The sequence below is a fragment of the Pteronotus mesoamericanus genome, unplaced genomic scaffold, assembly GCF_021234165.1.
Source record: "Pteronotus mesoamericanus isolate MK-2021 breed Mesoamerican mustached bat unplaced genomic scaffold, CSHL_Meso_final contig_74, whole genome shotgun sequence".
NCBI classification, from domain to species: Eukaryota; Metazoa; Chordata; class Mammalia; order Chiroptera; family Mormoopidae; genus Pteronotus; species Pteronotus mesoamericanus.
The window spans coordinates 13,262,289-13,275,291 of NW_026555247.1; the positions used below are offsets into that span (position 1 = coordinate 13,262,289).

At 35.9% G+C, this 13,003-nt stretch overlaps 1 protein-coding gene across 1 annotated transcript in view; it reads left to right on the top strand.

The window, feature by feature from the left end:
* The window catches only part of LOC129078820 (desmoglein-1-like), a 35,382-nt gene that overhangs the window by 14,883 nt on the left and 7,496 nt on the right, over positions 1-13,003 (top strand). Inside the window, exons 11-14 of the mRNA XM_054583809.1 lie at positions 549-688; positions 4,766-5,002; positions 8,498-8,631; positions 8,965-9,028. Of these exons, the coding sequence (XP_054439784.1) occupies positions 549-688; positions 4,766-5,002; positions 8,498-8,631; positions 8,965-9,028 (575 nt within the window). The remainder of the gene's footprint in view (positions 1-548; positions 689-4,765; positions 5,003-8,497; positions 8,632-8,964; positions 9,029-13,003) is intronic.

Sequence of the window (13,003 nt, forward strand, 5' to 3'; positions counted from 1 at the left end):
AGGATAGAAAACAGGACAGAAGCACAAGGAAAGGACAAACATAGTTTGGAATTCAACAGAAGCCCTGTGAAGTCATTGTGTATGTGGAGAGGGGGAGTGGAAATAGGGAGGGGATGACGGCCAAGCTAATGATGAAGTAACTTCTTTGGTGAGAGAATGATCTAGAATTATTATGAGCTCTCGAGAAGTCCTAGGATCTGGGTCTTCCCCAGTAGCTCTGGTGCTTCCAAAGTCAAATCAAAATGAGATTGCAAGCATTAAAGGAAAATTTTGACATCCAAGTGGGCTTAACTTGGGTTAATTGGGATATTCCATTAGAAAGGGCTGCTCAGTAACTTTTTTCTTAAATTTACATCTTGGACTATTCTGAATGTCTTCAAACAGCTGGAAGTACCCCGAAAAATAGTATCTAATAACTGAAAAGAATATTCAGGGGTTATAACTCTGACTTATGGACTGGACACATGTTTAATAAACAAAATTGCTTTCTCTCTCTCTCTTCTGTTGGAGAGCTGACATTAATTTGTACTGTTATCTTTCAAATACAGATATGTAATGGGAGATAATCCAGCTGACCTGCTTGCTGTTGACTCAAAGACAGGCATAATTACTTTGAGAAATAAAGTTACCTGGGATCAATATACAATGCTTAATGGAAAATACCAAGGAACAATTCTGTCTATAGATGGTAAAAGATTAATTCATCAATTTATCTTTTTCCTTCTAGAGGAAGTTATAGATTTTCACAGAAATTAAAATTTAAGCGTATTTTGAAGTAATTGTCTTTCTAACAAAACATAATATATTGGGTATTATAGAATCTTTAATAATGTGGAAAACAGTATAATTTAGTGGGTAAGACCATGAGCTCTGGAGTGAGATTGGTTTGGCATCTTTTACCATCATTTACTAGAAGTGAGATTTTAAAGTTCTTTAAACCATTTATCCTTCACTCTTCAACATGGATTTAAGGAGTTACTATATGTAAAGCAGTTAGACTTCCAATAAATGTTAGTTCTTAGCAATGTAAATAATTATTTTAAACTGTATGTATTGTAAAATTATTTTCAAATAGTTAGGCCAGAAGCCAAGCTAACTTAACTTTACATAATCTTTAGAAAGTTGATGTAAAACTTTGTGTAAACAATTTGGAAGTAGCATGCTTATATAACTCTTCAAAACCAATAATATTAAATTAAGCTGGTTACTTAAGGAGGGAAGTTCCTGAGGGTGACTCTAGTAGCAATACTTGCTACTTCAGTTGTCCTCCTCCCTTCTTTCTCCCTCTTTTTCTTCTTTCAATCATCTTAAAACAGGGTTGACAGTTTCCACTTGCTTTACAGATTAAAAATAATAATAATAAAAACCATTTTTAAGTCATTATACAATTCAAAATTATAATGTTTCTTCCACAATCAGTCAAAATGAATGTAGTTTTAAAACTAATATTACAAATAGAAATGTGATTCCATCTATCAATAAACCTTATTTTGAATCAGCACTGAAATAAACTTAAGTAATTACTAGTTTACCCTTTTTCTTACATCCAACATCAAGCTTAATTGGAGACATGAAGGGGAAATTGGAACTTAGCTTATAAAATTGTTAGGCTCCTGGCAAGGAGAAATCATGCCTTTGCTCTTCAACAATTGCAGCCTTCTAGAGATAAATACTACATGTGATGATAATGATAAAAATAGCAACAGAACAATAACAGTAGAATCAGCAGAGCTGAGATGAAAGGTATGGGCTTTGACATCATGGACTGGATTTACACTTGTCTCTGTTATGCACTTCTGCGGATATCTTTATTCATTTACTGCGAAACTATATATTGAATTGCAACCCAACGTCAGCCATTGGGCTAAGTTCTAGGGTTATATCAATGGAAAAAGGCTGACAACTGAGCTCACATTTATATTAATATAACAGAGATTAAAAAATCATGTCAAACAAAATCATTCTTTTAGTTTTACCAAATTTCAATAATCCTAGGAAAATCCCTTAACATAAAAGACAATGCACATAGATGTTATTCACAGCATTATCTATAATAATCAACTATTGAGAGCAATGTCAGTAATAGGTAACTGGGTAGGTAGACCATTGTTCACCTCACACAAAATTATGTAGTCATCAGAAATTATTTTACTGAAATGATTTTTAAACATGGAAGAACTCTTACAATGCAAAGTAAAAAATATAAAATGGAATGAACCATATGATCTATCAATGAAACTTAAGTAAAATGTAATTTTCAGGCATTATAATTAAGGTCCAAATTTAATATAACAGATATTGTTCTTGGGTAGTGCAACTGTCGGTTTCTTTTTGTCTTTGTTTTGTTTTGCTTCTTTATATAATATTATACTTTTCAAATTATATACAATATCCAACTACTCATAATATAAAGAAATATTCCCATAGTGTTACTGGTAATAATTCATAATATGGTTGATTGTAATATTTCAAACAGTTTTTGAGAGTATATGTTATGCACATGTGAAATGCCACAGTAGGCACATAAATATTGCTACTTCTCTTCCCTTGCAGTTTGATGAAATAAGCTATAGATGACCTGAGTTCATAGTGTGTATATAATTGCACACTGCAATTATCTTACTGCAGTGTATATATAATTTGAAAAATAAATCACATTTTCTTTCTTTAAAAGATATGCTATAATGATTTGTGTAGCCAATTTAGTTTCATAAAAATGGGTTGCATAGTATTTAAAAGATTGTGTTCAAAATATTAAAAACAATCTACATGGCTCAAAAGCATTTAAAATAGCAGATAAAGGCTGGTAAATTTGGGAAATTGGGAGATGGTGTTCAAAAACTACAAACTTCCAGTTACTAAATAAATATGTTCTGGGGGTATAATGTACAGCATTAAAATTATAGATAACAATACTGTACTAATGATATAGACTTAAAAGAGTAGATCTTAAATTTTCTCACTACATACACACAGAAAAAAAAGATATGGAAACTATGCGATACAATGGAAATGTTAGCTTACACTCCTGTGGTAATCATATTGTAGTACATAAGTGTATCAAATCAGCACATTGTACCCCATAAAGGTATGATGTTACATGTCAATTATAGTTTCTCATTAAAGTTAAAGGAATTGATAGGGAAAAAATGTCTAGGAATTTTAAAAAATTGCTTCAGTAATAACCACATGTAAATAATTGCAAGTGGGCTAGAGAAAAGGCTAATGTTCCATGAGCATCATTCCTACACTGCAGCAGGGATTGTAATGACCACTGAAGTCTGGCCTGCTAACACATATTGACGAAGAAGCTTTCCTACATTGCGGATGCTCCCTTCGGAAACCTCACCTCTGGAGGAGAAAACAATCACACCTGGAACTTTCAGTAATGTGGTTTTTGTGTAGTGAGCAATTGCTAATCCTGAATTTTCACATTCAAGTCCTACAGAAAACAAACAATGCAGATGTGATGAATGAATCTCTTTTAAGGTATCTTAGGAGAGAATAGATAGAGCAACTGCATGCAAGATACAATTCATTTCAATAGGTGTGAAACATGACTGACTTTCTAAATCAAAGGTAAATAATGATCACAACAATGTATTTTTAATATTGGCTTGAGCAACTTTTTTCATTTAAAGCTATCTTTTTTATCACCTCTCACATATACTACTTTTGATTAAATTGTTATAGATTAAATACATGATTATTTTGATAGCTTTTAATGGGCTAGTTTTCTTGCAAGATAAGGACACAAATATAAATTCAAATGTGTTTCTTATTCAACTTTATTGAGATATAATTTACACTTAAAAAAACATCTTTTTAAACTGTATCGATTGATGTGTTTTGACAAATGTACACATCCATTTTTATAATGCCACAAACAAGACCTAGAACATACTCATCACCATGAAGAGCTCCCCTTTGCAGTCATTACCACAGCTCTGCTTCAGTTCCAGGCACCTGCTGATCTAAATGCAGATGTATTTTGATGTACTGCCCTGTGTATCACAGGCACTCAAAATCAGTATACCATTTTGAAATACTGGTTGCTTGGCTGGTTGAAATAAACAGCAGTGTAGAGCAATTAAGTTGAAACAAATAACAAATGCCCCTACCCCTGTGTTTAGTCAAGGAACACAGTGACAAACTGAAACTTTGAAGGACAAGAAGAAAGCAAATTTGGAATATCTGCTTGAGAAACAAAGTGTCTTACCTAATGTTTGAAATGAAAACTCACCCCCACCTCCAATAGCGTCAATTCCCTCTCATATAAGTTAATGGTTATGAGTTTGGGAACATGCAGCTTTATCACTAGGAAATTTTTGTAAAACTGAATTACCAACCTGTTTAAAATCTGTTCATTTTGTCAGCCCATAAATAACCACGAACATAGTTGAAAAACAAAGACAGTAAAACAACAAACAAAAAAATTTAGCCCTAATATTAGAAATGTGCAAAAAAAAAGTCTAGAAATGCCTCCACTGTGCCTTACAACACACCACTGGCCAATACTTACTTTCTGGCATCTACTATTTATGCTTCCCGACACATGAGACAGTTTTTCAGGAGCACTGAAAGTCATAACGGTTTGATTTAAAAACTGAGTCATGAACGAGAGGGACAATTTGGGAAGTTACTAAATTGATGGGAATAAAGATATTGAAATAAGTATTGGTGCAAAAAAGAAAATAGTTTTGTATTGTCTAACAATTATTACACTAAATGTATAAAATATTTCTTCCATTTTTTAACGTTTCAGATGCTCTTCAGAGAACTTGTACGGGTACGGTTATTGTGAACCTAGAAGGTGGTGGCTGGGTACCTTCTGATTCTACTACAAGATTTGTTGACAGAGAAAAATATGATCCTACTACTCCTCGTCCTATTATAAGAACAACTTATGTAGTAACCTATGCCCAGCCCTTCATCGCAGATAATGTACATCTTGGTCCTGCTGGCATTGGACTACTCATCATGGGATTCTTGGTGTTAGGATGTAAGTACTTCAACAGTCCAATTTATACATGCCCCCACCTCAAAAAATTGTGAGAAATATTTTGATCTTTTGAATAAATGCATTTTACAAATGCTTATTTTGTTCAATTATCAAGATATTTCTACATTTGGTAATGGATTTATAAGATAAAAAAATCCAACTGCTAGGCAGTGGAGGATAAAATCTTTTTTGCATTAAACCTCAATGTAACGGGAAGTCCCATAATAGGCAAGTCAAATCACTATTTGAGCGAAGAAGACAATGGGAAAGAATTGATTAAAGCAGTCAGAAAAGCCTACATACAGAAAATAAATTCTCAGTTGGATATTAACAGAACTAGCCTGATGAAGAAGAAAAAGGAAACAAAATACAAGGAGAAAAAAAAATCTATGGGTAAATCCCCAATGAGTGAGAGTGCTGGTTATTGATGTAAAGGACTCCAATAAGAAAGAAAGAAAGGATGTGCAGGACTGCATTGTGAGAGTTGAGACTAGAAGGATAGGCAGGGGCCAGACCCTGAAGAGATTTCGTGCTATGCTAAGACTTAATGGAAGAGAGTTAGATAGACATAGGGTTAAACTTCAGCTTCTAACTATAATTATCTGTATCTTTCAAACCTTACTTAACTTGCTGAACCAGGCTTTTGTCACTTATTACCATGCAACATTGTTTTGATGATGAAAAAAAAGTATCCCACATGGCAACATTAGAAATAGATCATATTTATGGTCACCAGAGTAGATCTCAAGTATTTAGCCGAAAGGCTGTACTATCTAGTGAATTCTCTAAATGGCCTTCAACAGAGCCTTGGGTGATGATAGGTGTTAGAGTGGAGATGGGCTAGATCTTACCGTCTCTGAGGGATGAGAAGGGGAGCTCTGAAGTAAGTGGTTGACATCTGCACATTACTATTAAACATTGCCATTTTTCAGGTATAGAATCATAAAATTTCAGTGACAGAGGATACCTCAGGTATTATTTAAGTAAAACATACACACATAAAATATGAAATCAGAGCACTCCACATATGAAATATTTTTACTTTCACTTTTTTAAACACAGAAACAGCTATCCACTAGATAGTTCTCACTAAATTTATTAGTAAACTGGACTTTCTCTGATTTTAAATAACTTTCATCCTTTTGAAATTTTTGACCAAAATTGAATTCATGTACACCACAAAGGCTTTGGACATGCTGGTAGCACAACTTAAAGTGGAGGATCTTTTCCCACAATTGAAAATGAATTTCAAAAAATAAGAAATGTATATGTAAAGTAATACGATGTCATTCTTATTCACTCAAAGGAAATTGAAACGACCATGAAAAGTTCTATTAAAGGAGGAGAAAGGTTAAAAAACATTCTTATCAGAATAAACCAAGGCAATAAAAATGCTAGGAAATTTGCAGAATGTAATATAAAATATATATGAGAAGACATAATTCTTTAATTTCCCCTTTTTGGACATGTTAATTACTAACAACATTTTAAAACTTTTAAGTTAAATATTTTTCAAAGTAACAATTGACCCACGTGCTGATTACTTCTACTGTAAAACTATATAACTTTCACTTTGAGTTTGCTTTGTATATTGGTGACTGCCTTTGGTTAGTATGGTTAGTAAAATATTTATAAAGTATATTATGGGCTTAAGAGTCAAATAATTCTAGATTCAAACCTATCTCTCAGCCTGGCATATTTTCAAAAAACAAAACACCTGAAATTACTTTTCTCCTTTTTCCTCTTTCTCTCCCCCCCCCCATGTGTATATTATTTATTACACTGAATAAAATGACCACAAATATTCATACCTTTTGGCTTACCTCTACTGAGTTAAATACATTAACAATAATTTGCATACAACAATACAGTTTCCTTAACACCATAGAGAAATCATTTCACGTGCACATTTTCAACATGTTATGCATCTGTGATTCAGAAGTAACCTTGAACATTTTAAACAGCAAAAATACACAGAACAGTTACAAGCAAAAATAATGCAGGCGAAGTGCCCCGTGCTTTTATCAGAGACACACCACAGAAATCTCGGGTTAAGAGAACTTTAAAAACTATTTGGTGGTTAAGAATATTTGAGGGGGGAGTGGAGAGAATAACAGCTTTCCCTTTGGCTTAAGAGAGTCAACAGTTAGAAGTCATTGAACCTGGAGCTAGAAGCCCCGAGGAGCCAGAACTCTGAGGCAGGAAACAGCATGGCCAGGAGCTGGGTTGTCTCTTCCCTCCCTTCTCCAGGCCCAGCCAGGGTCCCTCCTTGAAGATGCTGCTGAGGTCACTTGTCTTTCAGAAGGGTAATCACGCCATGGGGAAGTGACGCTTTCATCTTAGTAGCTGCAATGAACCGTGATCTGTGAGATGCTCTGCCATTTTAAAGCACAAATGTCTGTATCCCAGCAGATAAACAGGCTGCACTGCTGGGAGTCTGAGCGCGACGCCTGCTGCCCGCCAGTCAGTGGCGCTGCGAGCAGGAAGCCAGGGAGGGGCCTAGCAGCCTGGAGGCAGCTGCCATGGGCTCCCAGAGCTGACTGTGGTCGCCCGCTACCATCAGTCACAGTCAGAGCTCTGCTGTTTTCTTGGCCTTAGAATCTCACTGAAGGCTTTTCATGAAAACCCCATCCCTAGGAATACATTTGGGGCACAACACATTGTCCTCCAGCTGCGGGGGGAGTGGCAGGCAGGTAGCAAGAAGAGTGCAGGCACTTTCTCCTGTTTCTCAGGAACCCAGGCTTGCCCAGCACTTCCCTCTGCCTCCTGCTCTCCTTCCTGCGCTCCTCCTGACCCACCCCCACCCTGCTTTCTTCTTCTTTCCCTCCTGCCTCACTTGTAAAAAATGTACACGTCCTTTCCTCCATACACCTGTTAATTCCAAATCCTTGTTTAAGACCATATTATGTTAAAAACCCTGGGAGAGAAACACACAGATAAGAAAAATCCAGTTGCTTAATAGTAAAAGATATTGGTAAGCAGTGTAATGTTCTCTCTTTCTGCATGAGTAAGTTCAAGAAAAGGGATCTGTCTACAGGCCAATAATAGCCTCCGAGGGGATAATTGCTTGAAGCCTGAGTAAGACGTTCCTTTGGAGATAAAAGGGCAGGCATGTGTGAAAGGACAAATATAAAGACGGGGAAGAGGAAAAGGAAAAATCAGACCTATGGACGAGTCTTTCCAGCTTTCTTTTTTCTCCCCTTTATTATTTTCCTGAGTAATGACAGGGGGAAGACGCATCTGTTTCAATAGTATAATACTATCTGCAATCTGAATCCCATATTACAAATTAAAATGGATTGTAACCTAGTATAGTGAAGCTCACAGTGATTCTGATAGCTCACCGTTACTCAGGTTATTTTCTGAAAACTTCATAATGATTTTAGGACCAAATAGGGTTATATTAAGGGTTCAAATTTAATAACGAAAAGCAAGTTGTTTGGTTTTACTATGGCCCCGCTGCTAATTTCAATATTCCCATCCTCTCACCATCAGTGGTCCCATTTCTGTTGACCTATCTTGATTGTGGAGGTGCCCCTGGTGGGGGAGCCGGCTTTGAGCCTGTTCCTGAATGTTCAGATGGAGCAATTCAGTCATGGGCAGTAGAAGGACCACAGCCTCAGCTCATGGTAAGTGTCCATCTGTAAGAAACGGCCTACGGTCGTCACCTAAACTCAGCCCTGTGCTCATGAAACCAGATGTGGGAGGTCACTGCCAGTCTATGCTGTTCTCTGTTCTGGGCTAACGGGTGGGGAAAATGGAGAGAAATCAGAGGCGCCTCACAATTCGGTGGAAGTAACCAGGGGAGGCTTTCTGAATGAGGTTCCTGTTTAAATGGATTTTGAAAGGTTCCTCAGTAGTATTCATTCAGAAAATCTGAGCTAATTTGACAACTAACCCAATGTGTGACTATAGAGTCAAAAGTCAATACAAATGGGAAAATGCTGTTTCTTGTCTTTTAGGATTTGACCGCTTTCCCTGTACCACTGGATAATGCAAATGTGATTGAATGTATTGACAATTCAGGTAATATTTTATTTTTTAAAAGTTTAATAACTAATGACTCGAAGGAATTTTGTTCTCTTTTAGTATACTTCACTGTTCTTCAATTATTTTATTTGTCTTTAAAACTGTTCTTATTATTCCTTTTTTAAATGACTGGTTGCTAAATAAATGTTAAGGAAAAATCTACAGTATTATTCCTATATGTTGAATTTTTAAAATCATTCTCTGATTACCTGATTAGGATGTCCATACAGAGGAAAAAATAACTAGATTGTAATCGACAAGTCAATATTGGTATGGTTTTGTTTGTTTGTATGTTTGTTTGTTTTTGTTCAATAGAGGAAACCTTATTTACCCCCAAAACACTGATTAGAATTAATGTACAACCCAATTAAAATAGATCTGTGCTCATTTATTGAGACTAGAATCTATCTTCACAATTCATGAATGGCTCAAAATCATGCTGACTTCAGCTGCTATCATAACAAAATTAAAAACTGTATCCATTCTCAGCATCCACATTAATGTTTACCTAAAAAGCTTTGTCCCGTTTTTCAGAATGAAAGTAAATGGATAAAACTCTATCAAAATCTTCTAAAGCTCTCACCTGAGGGTGTGTGCACGTGGTAGAGTTAGTCCTTGCACGTGGGTAAAACTCTCAGTATGATTTAATTTACAGCAGGGGTCTAGACCAATTCATAGGCAGACACCAGGGACAATTAGATTTTCACAGTAAGTGAATAGCTACCACTCTCACAAAAAGACAGTTAACTTTTAAAAACTTCTTATACCTTTGAAAAGAGTTGCATCAGCTTTCCTTTTTTCAAGGTAAGTAAATATTATTGATTCTCTTATTTTTCCCTCAGTTTTCAACAAACTTGTAATCATGACTTTTCTACTTTAAACTCTTTAAATTGCAAGAGGCACAGGCATGTTTGTAACTTGTAGAATGGACCTTATTCAAAAACTGGACAAGCTATTCTTTAAAACTATTCCTCCTCCTGATATACCGATTTTTGTTACGGCACTTACACCCCCGCAACCTCAAAATCAAAAACTCATTCTCTTTTATCTACCTATTTATTTATTTTTAACCTTTTTTATTGTTCAAATACATTTGTCTCCATTTCCTGCCACCACTTTCCCCTGCCCCACCCACCCCCAACTCCCTCCCTCAATCCTTCCCCACTTTGGCTTTGTCCATGGGTCCTTTATACGTGTTCCTTGATTTGACCCTTTCCCTTCTTTTCCCCATTAGCCCCCTCTCTCCATCCCTCTCATAACTGTCAGCTTCTTTTTTTTTCAATGTTGCAGATTACATTTTTCTTTCTTGTTTATTTTGTTGATTGAGTTCCACTTATAAGTGAGATCATAGGTATTTGATACAGGTATTTGCCTTTTACCCCCTGGCTTATTTCGCTTTGCATAATGCTCTCCAGTTCCTCTATGCTGTTACGAAGGATAGTAGCTCTTTCTTTCTGCTGTGTAGTATTCCATTGTTTAAATGTACCATAGTTTTTTGATCCATTCATTTATTGATGGGCACTTAGGCTGCTTCCAGCGCTTGGCTGTTATAAACTGTGCTACTATAAACATTGGGGTGCATATGTTCCTTTGAATAAGTGGTTTGAGATTCTGAAGGTAAAGCCCAGTAGTTGAATTGCTGGGACAAAAGGCAGTTCCATTTTTAGCTTTTTGAGGAAATTCCAAACTGTTTTCCACAGTGGCTGCACCAGTCTACATTCCCACCAACAGTGTACTAGGGTCCCCTTTTCTCCACAACCTTGCCAGCACTTGTTTCTTGATTTGTTTATGATGGCCATTCTGACCGGTGTGAAGTGGTATCTCCTTGTAGTTTTAATTTGCATTTCTCTGATGACTAGTGACGCTGAGCATCTTTTCATATGTCTCTGGGCTCTGTGTATGTCCTCTTTGGATAAGTGTCTACCCAGGTCCTTTGCCCATTTTTTAATTGGATTGTTCGTCTTGCTGGAGTGGTGTCATGTGAGTTCTTTATATAGTTTGGAGCTCAAACCCCTGTCTGAGGTATCATTGGCACATACATTTTCCCATATGGTTGGTTCCCTTTTCATCTTGCTGATGTTTTCTTTAGCCATGCAGAAGTTTCTTATTTTGATGAAGTCCTATTTGTTTACTCTTTTGTTTATGTCCCTTGCTCTAGAGGACATATTGGTGAAAATATTGCTGCGTGGAATATCTGAGAGTTTCCTGCCTATGTTCTCCTCTAGGACTTTTATAGTGTCAGGACTTATATTTAACTCTCTTATGTTGAGTTTATTTTTGTGTATGGTGTAAGTTAGTGGTCAAATTCCAGTGTTTTGCATGTAGCTGTCCAGATCTCCCAACACCATTTGTTGAAGAGGCTATTTTTACTCTGTTTTATGCTTCTGCCCCTTTGGTCAAATGTTAATTGACCATAGAGACATGGGTTTATTTCTGGGCTCTTTATTCTGTTCCATTGATTTATGTGTGTTCCTATGCCAATATCACACTGTTTTGATTACACTGGCCTTGTAATATAGTTTGCTGTCAGGTACTGTGATCCCTCCTACTTTGTTCTTCTTTCTCAAAATTGCTGCAGCTATTCAGGGTCATTATGGTTCCATATAAATTTTTGAAATGTTTGTTCTCTATCTGTGAAATATGTCATTGGTATTTTAATAGGGGTTGCATTGAATCTATAAATTGCTTTGGGTAGTATGGACATTTTGATGATGTTAATTCTTCCAATATATGAACACGGTATATGCTTCTACTTATTTGTGTCTTACTTAATTTCTTTCTTCAGTGTTGTGTTGTTTTCTGAGTACAGGTCTTTTATCTCCTTGGTTACATTTATTCCTAGGTACTTTATTTTTCTTGTTGCTATAGCAAATAGGATTTTTTTCCTGGTTTCTGATTCTGATATTTCATTGTTGGTATACAAAAATGCCTTCAATTTCTGAATATTGACTTGTATCCTGCTGTTTTGCCAAATTCACTTATTAGGTCAAGGAGTTTTTTTGGTGGAGTCTATGGGGTGTTCTATGTATACTATCATGTTATCTGCAAACAATGACATTTTTACTTCCTCCTTTCCAATTTGGATGCCTTTTATTTCTTTTTCTTGTCTGATTGCTGTGGCTCGGACTTGCAATACTATGTTGAATAGAAGTGGTGAAAGCAAACAACCTTGTCTTGTTCCCAGTCTTAGTGGGAAAGTTTTAGTTTCTGCTCTTTGAATATGATGTTGGCCTTTATTATGTTGCGGTATGCCCCCTTTATTCCCACTTTCTGAGTGTTTTTATCATAAATGGATGCTATACCTTATCAAATGCTTGTTCCACATCTATTGATATGATCATGTGTTTTTTGTCTTTCTTTTTGTTTATGTGGTGTATTACGTCTATTGATTTGCAAATATTGAATGATCCTTGCATTCCGGGGATGAATCCCACTTGATCATGGTGGATGATCTTTTTAATGTATTTCTGGATGAAGTTTGCCAATATTTTGTTGAGGATTTTAATGTCTATGTTCATCAGTGATGTTGGCCTGTAGTTTTCTTTGTTGTGTCTTTATCTGGGTTTGGGATTAGGATAATGCTGGACTCATAAAAAGGGAGTCTCCCCTCTTCTTGGATTCTTTGGAATAGTCTGAGAAAGAGAGAGGTTAGGTCTTCCTTAAATGTTTTGTAAAATTCTCCTGTGAAACCATCCGGGCCACGGCTTTTTTTGTGCCAGATGTTTTTTGTTACCTGCTTCAATTTCACCAGCTGCTATTGGTCTGTTCAGGATTTCTGCTTCTTGTTCATTCAGTGTTAGAAGGTTATATTTTTTGAGAAATTTGTCCATTTCATCAAGGTTTTCAAATTTCTTGGTATATAATTTTTCATAGTAATTTCTTACAATCCTTTGTATTCCTGTGGTATCAGTTGTTATTTCTGGTCTTTCATTTCTGATATTATTTATTTGGGTCCTCTCCCTTTTTTTCTAG